The sequence below is a fragment of the Humulus lupulus genome, chromosome 2 (genome assembly GCF_963169125.1).
Source record: "Humulus lupulus chromosome 2, drHumLupu1.1, whole genome shotgun sequence".
NCBI classification, from domain to species: domain Eukaryota; kingdom Viridiplantae; phylum Streptophyta; class Magnoliopsida; order Rosales; family Cannabaceae; genus Humulus; species Humulus lupulus.
In genome coordinates this window covers 273,061,134-273,076,164 of record NC_084794.1, presented here as the reverse complement: position 1 = coordinate 273,076,164, position 15,031 = coordinate 273,061,134, and the positions used below count along the sequence as shown (strand labels likewise).

Here is a 15,031-nt window from a genome sequence, read left to right as displayed (position 1 = left end):
TTTATCTTCGATCCCAGTGTTCACAAATCAGAAATATTTATAGTTCCATATAAAAAGGTTACCATCAAATGTTCAATTGAGTTTCGATAAATTAATTCCAACAGAAAACAAATACAACACTTTTATATCCCACATCATTACAAATACAGTATTAACACTACTTAAAAAATATTATGATCAGTAATAAATTACACACCAATCAAAAAGAAAAAACCAAGAGCCACACACATGTATAATTTTGAACTTAAATATAGAAATAATACTCTTTCTTCTTAATAAGAAAGATGGTGTAGTATATATATGCCTAAAGGCAGATTTAGTTGTAGGCATCAGGGTTGGCCACAAGGTAAGCTTCAATGGCTTTGAATAGGTGAGAGGCCTTTTCTTTGCCTTCCTTAATATGGTCCTCCTTGATCTCATGGCCACCTTTGGTATGGTACTTGCTGATGCTCTTGACAATGGATCCTCCATCAGCAGAAGCCACCAAGTTGGTCTCATAGTTGATCTTCTCCACAACATCACCAAGGGCATCACCTTCAATGACAGTGTAATTGTATCTGAAGTTGTCAGCATCAACTGCGTCCACTTGGTGCTTCACATACTTGTACTAACTCCCCTCACCAAAGCTAATCTTCTTGATGGTTCCAGGCCCTCTATTTCCCTCCAAGATCTCAGTGCTCTTAATGGCTTGGGGGACAACTTTGGGGATGAGGTTGTCAGCATCAAGGACAAATGCCTTGAATAGCCTTGCCGGAGGGATAGAAGAGATGGTCTCAGTTTCATATGTGAAAACACCCATTGTAGTGGATATGTATGTATATGAGAAGGAAGATGTAGTTTTGATTAGAAGCAGAGAGGAAAATTGAGGATTAAATGAGGTTATGGAGGATTTGAATGATGAATATGTGAGTACCACAAATACCATTTATAGACTTATCGATCATCACTTCACTCATCAAGTTTGATCAATATATACGCATTATTATTTTTTCTTGATATTGGGTTTACTCTGTTATGGGTTTCCCATCATTATATTTAGTGTATTTCAGTTGTATTTGTCTGTTATTTTTGTTTCTTTATTAGTTAGGAGAGTTTGTTATTTTTTGGTTGTATTTGCCTATATAAAGGCGTTCTGTAGCTTTGTTTTATTTTTACAACAGATCAATAATATTCTCATTCTTTTCTGTCTTTCTTTCATCCGCAATATGGTATCACAGCCGGAAGCTTAGAGCTTCCATACGATCCTTCTCCGGCGTCTTCTTCGGCATCTTCTCTGGCGTCTTCTCCGCCATCCTCTGGTTTATTCCTCTGACTACTGCTCCAATTCCAACAACCACCAACGTTTCTTCATCATCACCCGGTGTTCTTCTTTCCGAGTGATTGTTGTGTTCTTCCCCTCTTCTTCTGCAATTTTTTTTTTCACCATGTCTACTGGTTGCACTCCTCCTTCCTCTGATTCTCCGATTGATGACTCCCTAAATACTACCCCATCACCCGATTTGTCTGCTGTTCATCCTTCTCCTCATTCCACATCCACCAATACTACTCCATCATCTCAGTTGCCCAATTCCAAACATCCATTTGAAGATCCAGCACATCCTTACTATCTTCATCATGGAGATAACCCCGGCAATATCTTGGTCACACAACTTTTCACCGGCCAAGACAATTACCCTTCATGGAGTCGGGCAATGCGGCTTGCTATATCTGTCAAAAACAAGATAGGCTTTCTTGATGGTTCTATCACTAAACCTTCTATATCTGATACTTTCTTATACAATGCTTGGTTTAGAAATAATAATATTGTGATTTCTTGGATACTTAACTCGGTTTCGAAAGAAATTTCAGCAAGCATTTTATACGATGAATCTGCTTCTGAGATTTGGACAGATCTTTGGATTCGATTTCAGCGACGAAATGGTCCACATATTTTCAATCTTCGCAAGGAACTAATGAATCTTAATCAAGATATGATGTCAATCTTGATTCCAGCCGTGACGTCGAACCTCCAGTCATATCACCTATATTACCTCAGTCCGATTCTTCTACTACAATTGCTACTCCAGCCCCTATCTTGAGACGTTCCAGCCGTGTCTCCAAACCTCCAATTTATTTGCAAGATTTTAAATGCAACTCCATCATTCAAACCAAATCAACTTCTCTCTATCCTATTCAAAATTTTCTTTCTTTTTCAAAACTTTCAGCTCATCATAAATCTTTTATTAATGCAGTTTCTGTTCATTCCGAACCTCAGACATACCAGCAAGCCATTTTACAACCACAATGGATCCAAGCCATGCATAGTGAACTCGATGCCTTGCAACAAAACCACACCTGGACCATTGTTTCTCTTCCTCCTAGGAAGAAAGCTATTGGCTGCCGCTGGATATACAAATTGAAATTTAATAGTAATGGCTCTATTGAACGGTACAAAGCCCGTTTGGTGGCTCAAGGATTCTTGCAACAAGAAGGATTAGATTTTTTTGACACCTTTTCTCCAGTAGCTAAGATGGTCACATTCAGATTATTATTGGCTATCTCTACCATCAAACGATGGCCTATCACTACAACAAAAACCCATTTCCATAACACAAAAATATAACTATTTTCAAAAAGTGTTATAATATATATAAGTATATATGTATATAGGCGGGACTTAATTGGCGCCTAATTTTCCCCCAGTATCCCCCAAAATTTTCACACGGTCAATTGACCAAAAAAAAAAGAAAAGTAAAAAACCATTTCCCCATTTCACAGTCGATCCCAGTCGGTTCCCATTTCCCCTCTCTCTCTCTTCTCTCTTCTCTCTCTACGTTCCCTATTTACCCTATCTCTCTCTCTCTCTTCGTTCCCCGTTAACTCTCTCTCTCTTCTTTTACCCCATCTCTCTCTCTCTTCGTTTCTCGACCGAGCTGCCCAGGAGGTGGACGATTAAGCTTGCCCGCCACTTATACAATCTGCCCAGGAGGACGATGACATTGTGTGTGTCTTCATCACCTCGACGCATGGTGGAAGCAAGATCTGGTATGTTTCTCCAATTTGTGTCCCTCTCTCAATTACAGTAAGCTTTTTTTTTTAATATCCATTTTTGAATTTATGGGGTATTTTTATGCTCCGATCACTGAGTTTATCATCGAGACCGTTGATGGAAAGCGTCTGAAGAAGTACAAGCAGGTATAGAAGTTCATTTCTTGATTAGGATGTCGGACAAGTTATCTTTTTAGTTAATTTGAATTTTGAGCTTAGTATACTTGTTGAGTGGACTGGGTGTTTCGTGTTGAATATTTGAAGGTTTTCCCTAATTTGGAAATAATTTGTTTATTCATGTGTTTTATTGATTAGGGTTTCGGACAAGCTCTCTTTTTAAGTTAAAGATCATTTCTTGATTTGTGTTTCGGACAAGCTCTCTTTTTTAGTTAAAGATCATTTCTTGATTTGGGTTTCGGACAAGCTCTCTTTTTTAGTTAATTTGAAATTTTGGTCAGCATAGTTTGGCAGACATGGTGATTTGATTGGGTTTGTGTGTTGACGATTTGAAGTTTTTCCATAAATTGGGACTAATTTGTTTATAAATTTCATTTCTTAATTTTGATTTAAGACAAGCTCTCTACTGTGGTTAATTTGAAATTGGATTCAGCATACATATTGATTTGATTGGATTTTTTGTTGATTGTTTGAAAGTTTTCTCCAATAACATGGGGAAGAAAACTGATCCAGTGATCACAAAGTGCAAGGAGAGTGACAACTGGACCAAGGTGACTTTTAAGCCCGATTTGGCTAAGTTTAACATGACACATTTAGAGGATGATGTTGTTGCGCTGATGAAAAAGAGAGTTTTTGATATGGCTGGATGCCTTGGGAATAATGTGAAAGTGGAACTTAATGGAAACCGAGTTCCTGTGCTATTAAACCAAGCATTTAAACCAAGCAATGAGGTTTGTGCTATTAAACTTTATGTAATTTAGTGCCCATTTGTACACAGTTTCTAATACCTGTATCTTGCTAAAAATTCACAAAAATATAGTATATTTTTAGCCATTTAGTGGGGTACATTAGAATTGGTTTGCTTTGTAGCCATAACTAGCCTAACTATGGTATGTATTTCTCCTATATGGTGCATGCTGTCTCTTTCATGTCTTTTGATGTAAAATTACTTTTATTGTCAGATGCATTTGATAATGAGAAACTTTTAGCTTCTATGGATAAGTTGAGGAATGGGCAAGTAGTAGATATTCCAAACTATGACTTCAAGAGTTACAAAAACAATGTCTTCCCGCCTAGAAGGGTAACTTTTGTTTTCTTAACATGCTGGTCTAATGAATTTCCTCTTGTTTTCTTATACTTGTCTTACCAAAGAGAAGTTATAGGAGAATTAAAGTTATTCAGTACTTACAGTATGTGCATGCTTGCAATTATCAGTATGTTTCTTATCTCTATTAGAATTCTGAATTAGAGGACCCTTACTTCAATAATATGGCGGCATATGCTGTGCAGGTAAACCCTTCAGATGTGATAATTTTGGAAGGCATTCTCATTTTTCATGATCCCCGTGTTCGAGAGTTGATGATTATGAAGATATTTGTTGATACAGGTCATTTATTTTCTTTTTTATCATTTAGGCTACTTGATTTTCTTACTCTGTATTTCTGATGCTTTTCATTAGTTACTACTACAAATATGTGGTCTTGAGATGCTTATTTGACTATTTTTTTTTCTAATTCATTCAGTATTATACCATTACATTTAAGATTCAATTAATATAATGATTTCTTTTATAGTTTCTATATTAACTATGGGATGCCGTGATATGTCACTTTATAGTGTTACTAAGTTGAGGCACTTCACATTGAAAATTTTTCAGTGCAGATGCTGATGTTCGTTTAGCAAGGAGGATAAGGCGTGACACAGTAGAAAAAAACAGGGATATTGGTACAGTTCTTGATCAGGTTAGCAACTATTCATGTAATTTTGTAATCATTCTTATTGTCAAGAGATTATATCTTTGAATTTGTGGGCCTCAATTAAGTTTAAAGTATCAATGAAACTTATGTAATCATTCATGTAAATTGCATTATGTTTTTGATGCAATTTCTTTATCTTTTTGTCCGATTCTTGACCAGTTTTCATGATATCAAATCCAATAGAGAGGATTGCTTTACTTCTATGTTGGAAGCTAATACTAGATGCACGCAAACAACAAATTATTCTTCAGATACTGTCATTAGTTTATGAATGGGTATTGAGGGTTCCCAAATTATTGTTGTTATTATTATTGTTTGGTATGAAATTAAACTAAGATATTAATAAAAATGAAACATTACAAATTAAAGGAACGTGTATGAGGTCATTACAACAACCCAATTCCCACCATAATCTTCATCTTAAAAACCACGGCAGCTTCTTGGAGCAGCCTGTCCAACCTGAACTTTGACCATAAAGATAGTGTAATGCCCCAAATTTCCTAATAAGGTTTAGGGCCTTGATTAGGAGGCCGGGAGGGCCATAATTGCTTTATTATGCTATTTAATGATAATATGCATGTTTAGGTGTATTAAATATGCATGTGAACCCGTTTGTGATTGATTGGGTGATTTTCATATTTTGGCCATTTCGGACATTTTTTGCATATATGTGAAATGGGCGTGGTGCTTTGTTATTATCTGGTTATGCCAGGGTTACCCAGTACAAGACGATCCTAGGAGGTAAGCTAGTGGGAAAGTCACAACGGGATTTAAGCTTGACTTGGAGTAAGTTAAGGGGTATTTATAGCATTACCGGGTTATTGGGTAATGGGAATTAACATTTGGTGATAAATTGGGAGTTAGTAAGACCAGGGGGAAATTCTGGAAGTTTTGACTATAATGTCCCCGGGGGTGTTTTCGGGACCCCGAGCATTAGGTTTTATTGGAAGCTACTTAAGCTTGAAGTAACCTTTTAAGGAAATAAAAAAAGAACGATCTTACGTTCTCTCTCCCTAAAGTTCCCTTTTCGTTCCCGATCGCATTTTCGAAGGTATCTTGAGTTCTAGGACTCGGAATCAAGCGAGGATCGAGGCATAGAAATCCTAAGGAGAATTAGAAGCTTATTAGCCGGAGGATTTAGTTGGAAACAACTTAATCGGAGGTAATTCAAGTTTAAGTTTTAAGTTTTTAAAATTTTTTAAGCTTGAATTGGACTTTGTGAATCGTTGAGTTTTTAGTTTATTTGAACCTCGGGTTTTGGTGGTTTTGGACCATTGGGAAGTTTGGAAACTTTGACTTAATGATTTGGGAATGTTTAGACATGTTTTTAGGAGGTTTTAAAAGGTTAAAACGAAGGAAAAATGGCTGCCCCGAAGTTGGGCCGCGGCCCTTGCTCGAAGAAGCAGGTGTCAGAATTTGGCCTTGCTGGGCGCCGTGGCCCTTGATGGAGGGCGCCGCGGCCCTTGCCTCAGAGAACCCTGGGGGCCGCGGCCCAAGGTGCTAGGGCCGCAGCCCTTGCCCTGTTTTGACCCCGTTTGCTCGTTTTGACCCCGGAAACATGGTTTTGGGCCTCGGGATCATTCCTACTACTCGGATTAGTGAGGATTGATGTCTTGGAGGCTAAGTTTTAGTTCAAGGGTTGGTTTTAGAACTTGAACTCATTGGATCATTATTTGTGGTTGTGACTAGGTTAGCACTAGAGGCTTGGATCAGGATCGTGCTTGTGGCTCATTTGTTGGTAACCTGTGCTTGGACCAAAGGTAAGAAAACTGCACCCCATATGTGACATGCATGGTTATGATTGATGCATGTTGAATGTTTAAATGTAAACATTGATAGCATAATGAATGCTTGGCAATCTTGCCCATTTGCATATGATTATTGTCAAGGCATGCTGGATGATTAAATGTGATGCATGTGATGCACAAGAAACATGCATGCCATGAATGATGAATATGAGTGTGACGGTCAGAATCCCGTGATCCGTAAGGGGAAAGACCGGGTAAGCTGTGCAATCCCACACCGCCTGGGGAAGGTCAAGTGTAATGATTCTAAGACTGTGTAGGTATGGGACTACACAGTTGAAGAGGGCTTAAATGGATTGATAGGTACTACCTATATCAGGAAGGTGGATCTTCTTTTCGGTAGCCCATCACTTGAGAACTCCATGGTTAAGCGTGCTTGGCCTGGAGTAATCTAGGGATGGGTGACCTCCTGGGAAGTTTTCCTAGGAAGTGTGCGAGTGAGGACAAAGCACGCTGGAAAGACTTGTCTTGGTTTGTAGGGCTAGTCGTCATTCCAGAAAGCAGCCATAGTGACGTGGGGCGTCACAGATAGTGTAAATGTGCAATGAACAAAAATATGATTCACACTTTCATCTTTTGTTTTTACAAAGAACACTCCAACCCAAAAAAGATAATGGTTAGAACTGTCTATCTGTCTGTGGGTTATGATATACAGTCTTACCAGCCATGTGTGTGTAATCCCTCACCTCGAATCTCCCAAAACTACTATTATCTCAATCTTATATAGCCTCACCAGTCAAACCAACATCCCAATTATACTCAAAACTATCTAGTTCTTGATAACTTTGTGCCACAGAGTATTTGGTTTGTTTGGAAATCTTCACACTGATTTTATAACAGGTGATTTATTCTTCAAATACAACATGCCCATGCCTATACCTGCTTGTACTCTAAGTTGAGGTCTGATTTTCCTTTATCTGAATGAGGCCTGATTTTCCTTTGATATTTTTGTTTTGTTGAATAATTGGTGAATTAATCTCAATGTAGTTTTGGTTTCTTATATTTGTATTAGTCTCGCCACAGTATATTCTCTAATGGAAGGTCCCGATTTCCTTTTTATTGTGCTATTATTCAGCCCTTGTAAAACCTTTCATGTAGTTATAGTATACTTTAGCTGGTTTGTTGGGTAACAATCTCCATGTTTCTCTCACTCTATAGTTTGATTTTCTATGGACTTTTTTCTTTTTTGAATAATTGATGAATAATCTTGATTTTGAGGTATACTGTTGTCTTTGATATAACTTTTATGTAATTGCTTTTTTATTGTTTTGTCAGGGTGATTCTCATTCTTTGCCTTGCATTATTTCTCTTAAATAAAAAATACAAGTTCTGTTGTTTTTTTTTTAGAAAAAAGATATAACTTTTATGACTTAATTTAGAGTTGGGAAAATAAAATACAAACACTGGACTGTATTGTGTTTATGGTTGTGCTTGTGATAAATCTTACAGTTATTATTGTTCCAATGCCAATTTCTAGAGATTGGCCCTGAAAAATATGGTGCCAATGAACACTTATTTTTGTGTCTGTATATTTTGTATGTTAGATGTGGTATTGTAATGAGTTTATTTGGTTCTTTGCTCTTCATTTCCATTTATCTTTTGGTAGATGTCCATTGATAGATTAGATTTACTGAACTATTCTTTGGGTGTGCTACTGTGAAAATTGGTTCTTTCTGCATGTTGATGATGTATTTTTAGTGATACCAGGATAAAAATTGGGGAGGTGCAGAATCTGAAGAAGAAGATGACAATGATAATGAGCTGGATATGTCTGATGAAGACAATTCTTATTATGCAAGGAAATCAAAAAGTAAACAACGTGGTAAAGGTGGACATATTGGTAAAGTAAACAAGCTTATGATTTTTGATAGTTCAGGGGTGAGAGAAGATAATCTCTTACATGGGACTTATCATGGAATATCTTGTTTGCGTTACTATATCTACAGAGGTCATTTGATGATACCCATAGGTTGTACACAAAGTCAATTGGAAAAAAATTAATATTTGATAATAATACACATGTTCTTTTTTCTTATTATTATTATTTTTTTTTTGCAGTAATTTTTTGTTACTATTCTTAATGTGCTATGAATTGGGCTTTTGGCGGGTTATTATTTGGAAAAGTACCTTGCCATGCCAAATTTGTAATTCTAAGTTATTTTGACTGGACTTAACTCATTGATGCAAGTTTTGTTATAAAAAAACAACTATTTGACTGCGCAAACCCCTTTGGAATAATTTGTAAAACTGTTATTGAAATTTGATAGAGGTCCTTGCATGTATAAATGGGTGGTGATTTCGGGTTTGTGTTTCTGATGCTAGATAATCATGATTGATAAGATTTAGTGGATACCCTTTTTTGTTGGTATATGATTGGCTTCTTAGGCTGTAAAATATAATTGACACCTTGTCATCTTTCTTTTTTTTAAACAGGCTTATCATCTTTTTATTAATATACGGTTTGCTACTTCCCTTTTAAGATTGGTATAGTTAGTTTACATAAATAGTTCAGGCATGTTGTCCTAAATTAATTGGGAAGTATTGACCTCTTTGAGGGCTCATTTTAACTAAAATCTTAACTGGAACTTGTTCACTTTCTTTCAGTTTTTCATAAATTTTAGGTAGCATAATATCTCTGTTTTTTTTAATTCCATTTGCAGCTTAAAAGTCATCCTGCAGGATCACAGAGAAAGTGAATGATAAGTGGGAGGTTTGTGTGAGCCTTAGTGATGGGCAATTTCAACAGGTATTTGAATTTTTATGTTTAATGAGAGTACTTTGATGCTGTTCTGCACTTTTAAGGGTGTTTTATTCTGATTGTTTTCTCTTGTTAAACAAGTTTAGCTTTGTAAATTCGATTGCCACAATCAAGGGTGGAACTCATGTAGATCACGTCACAAGTCAGATCACTAATCATTACTTTCTGTATCTTTGTTTATGTTTTACCTTTTAAACTTGCAGTGGCAAAGTCTGGCATTTTTGATAGTCTTCTTTCCTGGGCCAACTTCAAGCAGAACAAGGATCTTAAGAAAACAGATGGAGCTAAGACAGAAAGGGTTCACAATATCAATAAGCTGGAGGATCAGGTACTGAGTTTATATTTCAAATGAATTTCCTTTTGTTTCCACACTTTATTTAATAGTGTTGTCATTTCTTTCATTTTAATTAGCAGTTATTGTTGTCACCTAAAACTTAAATTAGTTATCAGTTGTGTTAGTGCTGAATTTATTCTTTAATATATTTATGAGCTTATATGCCTGTGGTTGTGCATTATGTAGGTTGATCATTCTCAATTTATTTTGGTCTATGTGTATTATTAATTTTCATCATGTCCTAATGCAATTTATGATATTTGGTAAATGCCTTGTTCTAATTACAATTCATTTATCAACAAATTTATACTTATGGTTCAAGAATAGACTATTTAATTGGTGAAAAGATTATCTGGTCTAAACTTGCTAGATAATGAGTAGTACAGAGGGGGTAGTTATGAAACTAACTACCATATAACAAACTCTTCAGCAGACAAACTAACATAACTAAATAATATTAACAACTAGTGCTTTCAGAAGTGAATCATGTCTTGTTAACAGAATGATTTTTCAACTGGTTACAGGTCTTTCCCAGAGCTTGGACAACAATTTTGATTTCTCTAGTAATCTTATTCATTTTGTTCTCTGCTATATATATTGGGACCTATTCATGTTTTCATTCATTAGTAATCTTATTAGTATAAATAATATGAATATATTATCATTAGAAATATAAACAATTAAGTGGTAGTAAAAAAAGTTACCACATAAGAGAAAATTCCAATGCCATATCATGTGAATAGTCTTCCCATGTCAAGGGACATAGCTCCCTATATCAGAATTTTTTTCAACTCAGAAACTAACCCATTTAGTTTTGTAGCCTCTGCTTTTCTCTTTGAATTTATTTTGATTCTTCAATTCCTTGTTTACTTTTAATCTGATACTTGTGCTTCTTGTGTTTTGGGCATGAAAACTATGGTGTTTCCCTTTTTTGGCTCCTATACTTGTGTTACAGGAAATTCAATGAAATTATACATATAATGAATTATGTTTGTGTAAAAATTATTTATATAAATATAGAATTAATCAGTCACATTTTTTTACAAGTGGTTTGAATCATATTCAGATTGAAAAGAGAGAATAAAAAAGATAAGTGAAGGGACTAAACTATATGAAGGGACTTCACAATAAGTTGCATCCATTCCATATATTTCATAAGTTAATTAAAGTATGTGATGATTCTAAATGAATCACTGATAAGTGAATTGGCTATATGGTAGTTTAGTTAGTTATATAAACTGGTTCATATAAGTAATTTAAACTTTATATGCTTACATGTGGAAACTAGAAGTCTTATGTTCTTAATAATAAAATGATTTTTTTTACAATGTGCAGGTATATTGAGATGATTTCTTTGGAGCAATTCTTGACAATATTTGTAGTTGAGGCCTTTAGAATGGAAGAATGTATTTCACTAATTTTTTTATACATTTTTTGTTTTGTATTTATTGATAAAGGAATCTGAATTAGACATAAATTATGTTGTAATATGATTTCTTAAGCCTAGACTAGTAGACTAAATATTGTAATTACATAGTAATTAATAAAAATCTATTTATGTTACCTTATTTGGCTTCAACTTTCATATTTGTTTTTCTAGTTTTGTGTAAGTAAAAAAAGATTATGCTTCTCTGAGCTAATATAACACATGTGAACTAAAGTGTAGTATAACACAAAAAAGTGTTATACTAAAGTATAGTATAACACAAAAAAAGTGTTATACTAAAGTATAGTATAACACAAAAAAAATGTTATAGTAAAGCGTAGTATAACACAAAAAAAGTGTTATACTAATGTATAGTATAACACAAAAAAAGTGTTATAGTATTGACTATAAATAACATAATTCAACACTTATCTATATATTAAAATAACACAGAAATTGTGTTATCGTTGACAGTACAATAACACATCTGTATAACACTGATAAAGTGTTATGTAAAGTACCCTGACCTACGATAACATAGTCTGTCTTAACATCAGAAAGTGTTATCGTAGGTTTTGATAACACATTTTTGGTGTTATTAAAAGCATTTTTTCTTGTAGTGTATGCTTCAACTTGATATAAATAATGCATTCCTCAATGGCGATTTACATGAGGAAGTGTACGTGACTCTTCCTAAAGGTCTTATTGTTCCTTCTTCTACATGTGCAAAACCTCTTGTTTGCAAATTGCACAAGTTCATCTACGGCCTCAAGCAATCATCGCGCCAATGGTACAGAAAATTGTCAGATGCTCTCATTGCCGAAGGCTTCACCCAATCTCAAGCTGATTATACACTCTTCACTCGTGGCAACGATCAACATTTCATCGCCCTTTTGGTCTATGTTGATGATATTATCATCACTGGCCCAAATATTCAAAATCTCCAACACCTTCAAGCCTCACTTCACAAACAATTCAGGCTGAAAGCTCTTGGTACATTGAAATACTTTCTCAGCTTCGAAATTTCCCAATCCACAGCTGGTTTGTTTCTATTACAGTGACAATACACTCTACAACTTCTTGAAGATACTGGATACCTTGGAAGCAAGCCATCTTGCACACCAATGGATCCAAGATTAAAACTCTCTGCAGAAACCGGTGAGCCTCTTACCGATCCTACACAATATCGGAGACTCATTGGTAGGCTTCTCTATTTGACTCTATCAAGGCCGGATATCACATACTCCGTTCATTGTCTAAGTCAATTTATGTCAGCCCCCCAAACTCCTCATCTTCAAGCTGTTCATCACCTCCTTCGGTATCTCAAAGGTACTCCTGGCCAAGGACTTCTTTACTCACCAACTTCTTCTCTCCATCTTCGTGGGTTCTCCGATTCGGACTGGGCTTCCTGTCCCAATACCAGACGTTCTACTACTGGTTTTTGCATCTTCATTGGTGATTCCTTAGTTTCTTGGCGCACTAAGAAACAACCAACTATCTCTCGAAGTTCAGCTGAAGCAGAGTATCGGGCTCTTGCAGCCACGGCCAGTGAAATAACATGGCTTCAATACTTACTTCGTGACCTTCATGTTCTTAATAATACCCCGGCTTTCATCTACTGTGACAACTCCTCTGCTATTCACATCGCTAACAACCCCACATTTCATGAGCGAACCAAACACATCGAGCTCGACTGCCATTTTATTAGAGACAAAATCAGAGATTCTTCGATTCGTCTCATTCCTATTAGTAGTCACTTACAGCTGGCAGATGCATTCCCTAAGGCTCTTCCTTCCACAGCTCTAAATTCTCACATAAGCAAGATGAATGTACATAATATATACAGTCCATTTTGAAGGGGGTATTGGGTTTACTCTGTTATGGGTTTCCCATCATTATATTTAGTGTATTTCAGTTGTATTTGTCTGTTATTTTTGTTTCTTTATTAGTTAGGAGAGTTTGTTATTTTTTTGTTGTATTTGCCTATATAAAGGCGTTCTGTAGCTTTGTTTTATTTTTACAACAAATCAATAATATTCTCATTCTTTTCTGTCTTTCTTTCATCCGCAATACTTGAGGAGTTTTGTGTGTATTATCGATATGGTATCATAAGAATTTTTCTCAAGAATAAATCAGTTTAGTCAACAAAATCACATTCCTAAATTAATAGAATATAAACAGAACAAAAAAAATGTGATTAATTATAAAACAATTATATATATGTAGCTGTTTTTTTTTTATAATCAAATAGGTTACAATAACCACGTGGCAACAAATAATAAAGTTATAGATTTAAATTTTTTAAGTACATAATTATATAGAATAGAATGTGCTTTCATAATTATCTCTTTGCGTCTGCGTCCACATATATGGTTACTAATAGAGTAATAATAAAGTGACTCAACTGTAGAAATCGGCACTTGAGTAGTCTTAATTAATTATAGTCTTATAGAGAAAATTCCTAGTTTTACATTCTGCAAATTTGCTGGAATTTTTCTAATAAAATACAGTTGTGACGTGATTTCTAGAATGTCAAAGTTCTAAAATGACTACTAGACTTAAAAATTCAACAACGGCATGCCCTGTATAAAAGGAGCAATATCGTTTTACTTTTCTTCACAATTAATTAAGCACTATGAAAGTGGTATTTAAGTTTCAAACTATATTTTATGCAATAAAAAAAGTCTTCACTAGCAGTACATGTACAGTATTGATCATAGATTTGAGCTTTTTTCAAAAGAAAATCTTAGAAGTTATGTACAATGATAAAGTTGGAAATAAAAAAATATATATATAGTATAACCTCGATTAAATTATACTTTTTTTTATTCCAATTTTAAAAAAATGGTGTGAATTAGTACTCAAATAATTAATAATCTCAATTAAATTATATACTTTTGTCTCGTCCTAATGTATTCTTATGTTTTATTCTATTATTCTAAAGAAACTATTTAATTATTCTTGCTACACTCAAATTTCGAGAATAAATAAATAGTCTCGAAATGTAAGTTCAAAAAGAGTAAGCTCGAAAATACAAATGTTAGCAGTACTCTTATACAAATTGTCAAGTGGTTCCAGATCTATTATTAGCACGAGTCACATTGTTCGACCCTGAGTTGCAGGCTCGAATGACACTAACCTTCTCCGAGGGACGAGTTTGACAAAATCACTGGATGAGGAGGAGGCTATAACTAGAACGATAAGCTCAAAACCAGGCCAATCTCAAAAGTGCGTCAGCGCAACGATCAAGCTCAGGGAAAGACTGTTAGGAAATACCTATTTCTTAGGGATTCACTATTATCATATATTAAATCCCTATTGTCATGAGATATTATGAAATTAACGAATTTATTGTATTTATTTCAAATTTATTTGATTGATTGTAACTTCCTTGAATTGGAGCAAGATATTCTAACAACCAAGTTTATAAATAGTCTGGGATAATTCATTTGGGGACACGCGCAAATTGTACTAGAGAATACTCTGTCAAATTGCTTTAATGAGAATAATAGTGACTCATGGACTAGGTAAATTTTAACTGCTGAACCACGTAAAATACCTTTGAACATGTAACGTCCCGAATTTGATATTAAGGCTTGGAGGGCCTAATTGAGATTTTATGAGCGAGTAATGGATTATATGTGTGATGATGTGTTATAAATGAATTTTGTGGTAATGTGATTAGACATGTATGTTTGTGTGTATTAAATAAGCATGTTGGCCCATTTATGTAGTTAGGGGTGTGTT

The 15,031-nt window shown here is 34.9% G+C and overlaps 1 protein-coding gene and 1 pseudogene across 7 annotated transcripts; one reads left to right on the top strand and one right to left on the bottom strand.

The window, feature by feature from the left end:
* Nucleotides 1-231: 231 nt before the first annotated feature.
* Nucleotides 232-901, bottom strand: LOC133819449 (major allergen Pru av 1-like; annotated as a pseudogene).
* A 2,785-nt stretch (nucleotides 902-3,686) lies between these two features.
* On the top strand, nucleotides 3,687-11,387 carry LOC133819448 (uridine kinase-like protein 3). 7 transcript variants are annotated; one of them, XM_062252711.1, is made up of 8 exons: nucleotides 3,687-3,935; nucleotides 4,167-4,285; nucleotides 4,495-4,591; nucleotides 4,867-4,946; nucleotides 8,474-8,606; nucleotides 9,427-9,512; nucleotides 9,728-9,852; nucleotides 11,194-11,387. In XM_062252711.1, exons 2-6 carry the CDS (start codon nucleotides 4,199-4,201, stop codon nucleotides 9,429-9,431), a joined length of 402 nt encoding a protein of 133 aa, XP_062108695.1. In that variant the 5' UTR covers nucleotides 3,687-3,935; nucleotides 4,167-4,198; the 3' UTR covers nucleotides 9,432-9,512; nucleotides 9,728-9,852; nucleotides 11,194-11,387. The 7 variants fall into 7 exon arrangements, 3 of the variants coding, with proteins under 3 accessions (XP_062108695.1, XP_062108693.1, XP_062108694.1); XM_062252709.1 differs by having other exon boundaries at nucleotides 8,474-9,512; XR_009886338.1 differs by lacking the exon at nucleotides 3,687-3,935 and adding an exon at nucleotides 7,607-7,666 and having other exon boundaries at nucleotides 4,258-4,285; nucleotides 4,862-4,946; nucleotides 8,474-9,512.
* Nucleotides 11,388-15,031: the final 3,644 nt, after the last annotated feature.

What these genes read in the sequence shown, in the direction of transcription:
- LOC133819448 (XM_062252709.1), top strand. Translation starts at nt 4,199, where the DNA reads ATGGATAAGTTGAGGAATGGGCAAGTAGTAGATATTCCAAACTATGAC. An exon ending in ATGTCTTCCCGCCTAGAAGG is followed by an intron (nt 4,286 to 4,494) that starts GTAACTTTTGTT and finishes TATGCTGTGCAG; the next exon opens with GTAAACCCTTCAGATGTGAT. An exon ending in GAAGATATTTGTTGATACAG is followed by an intron (nt 4,592 to 4,866) that starts GTCATTTATTTT and finishes TTTTCAGTGCAG; the next exon opens with ATGCTGATGTTCGTTTAGCA.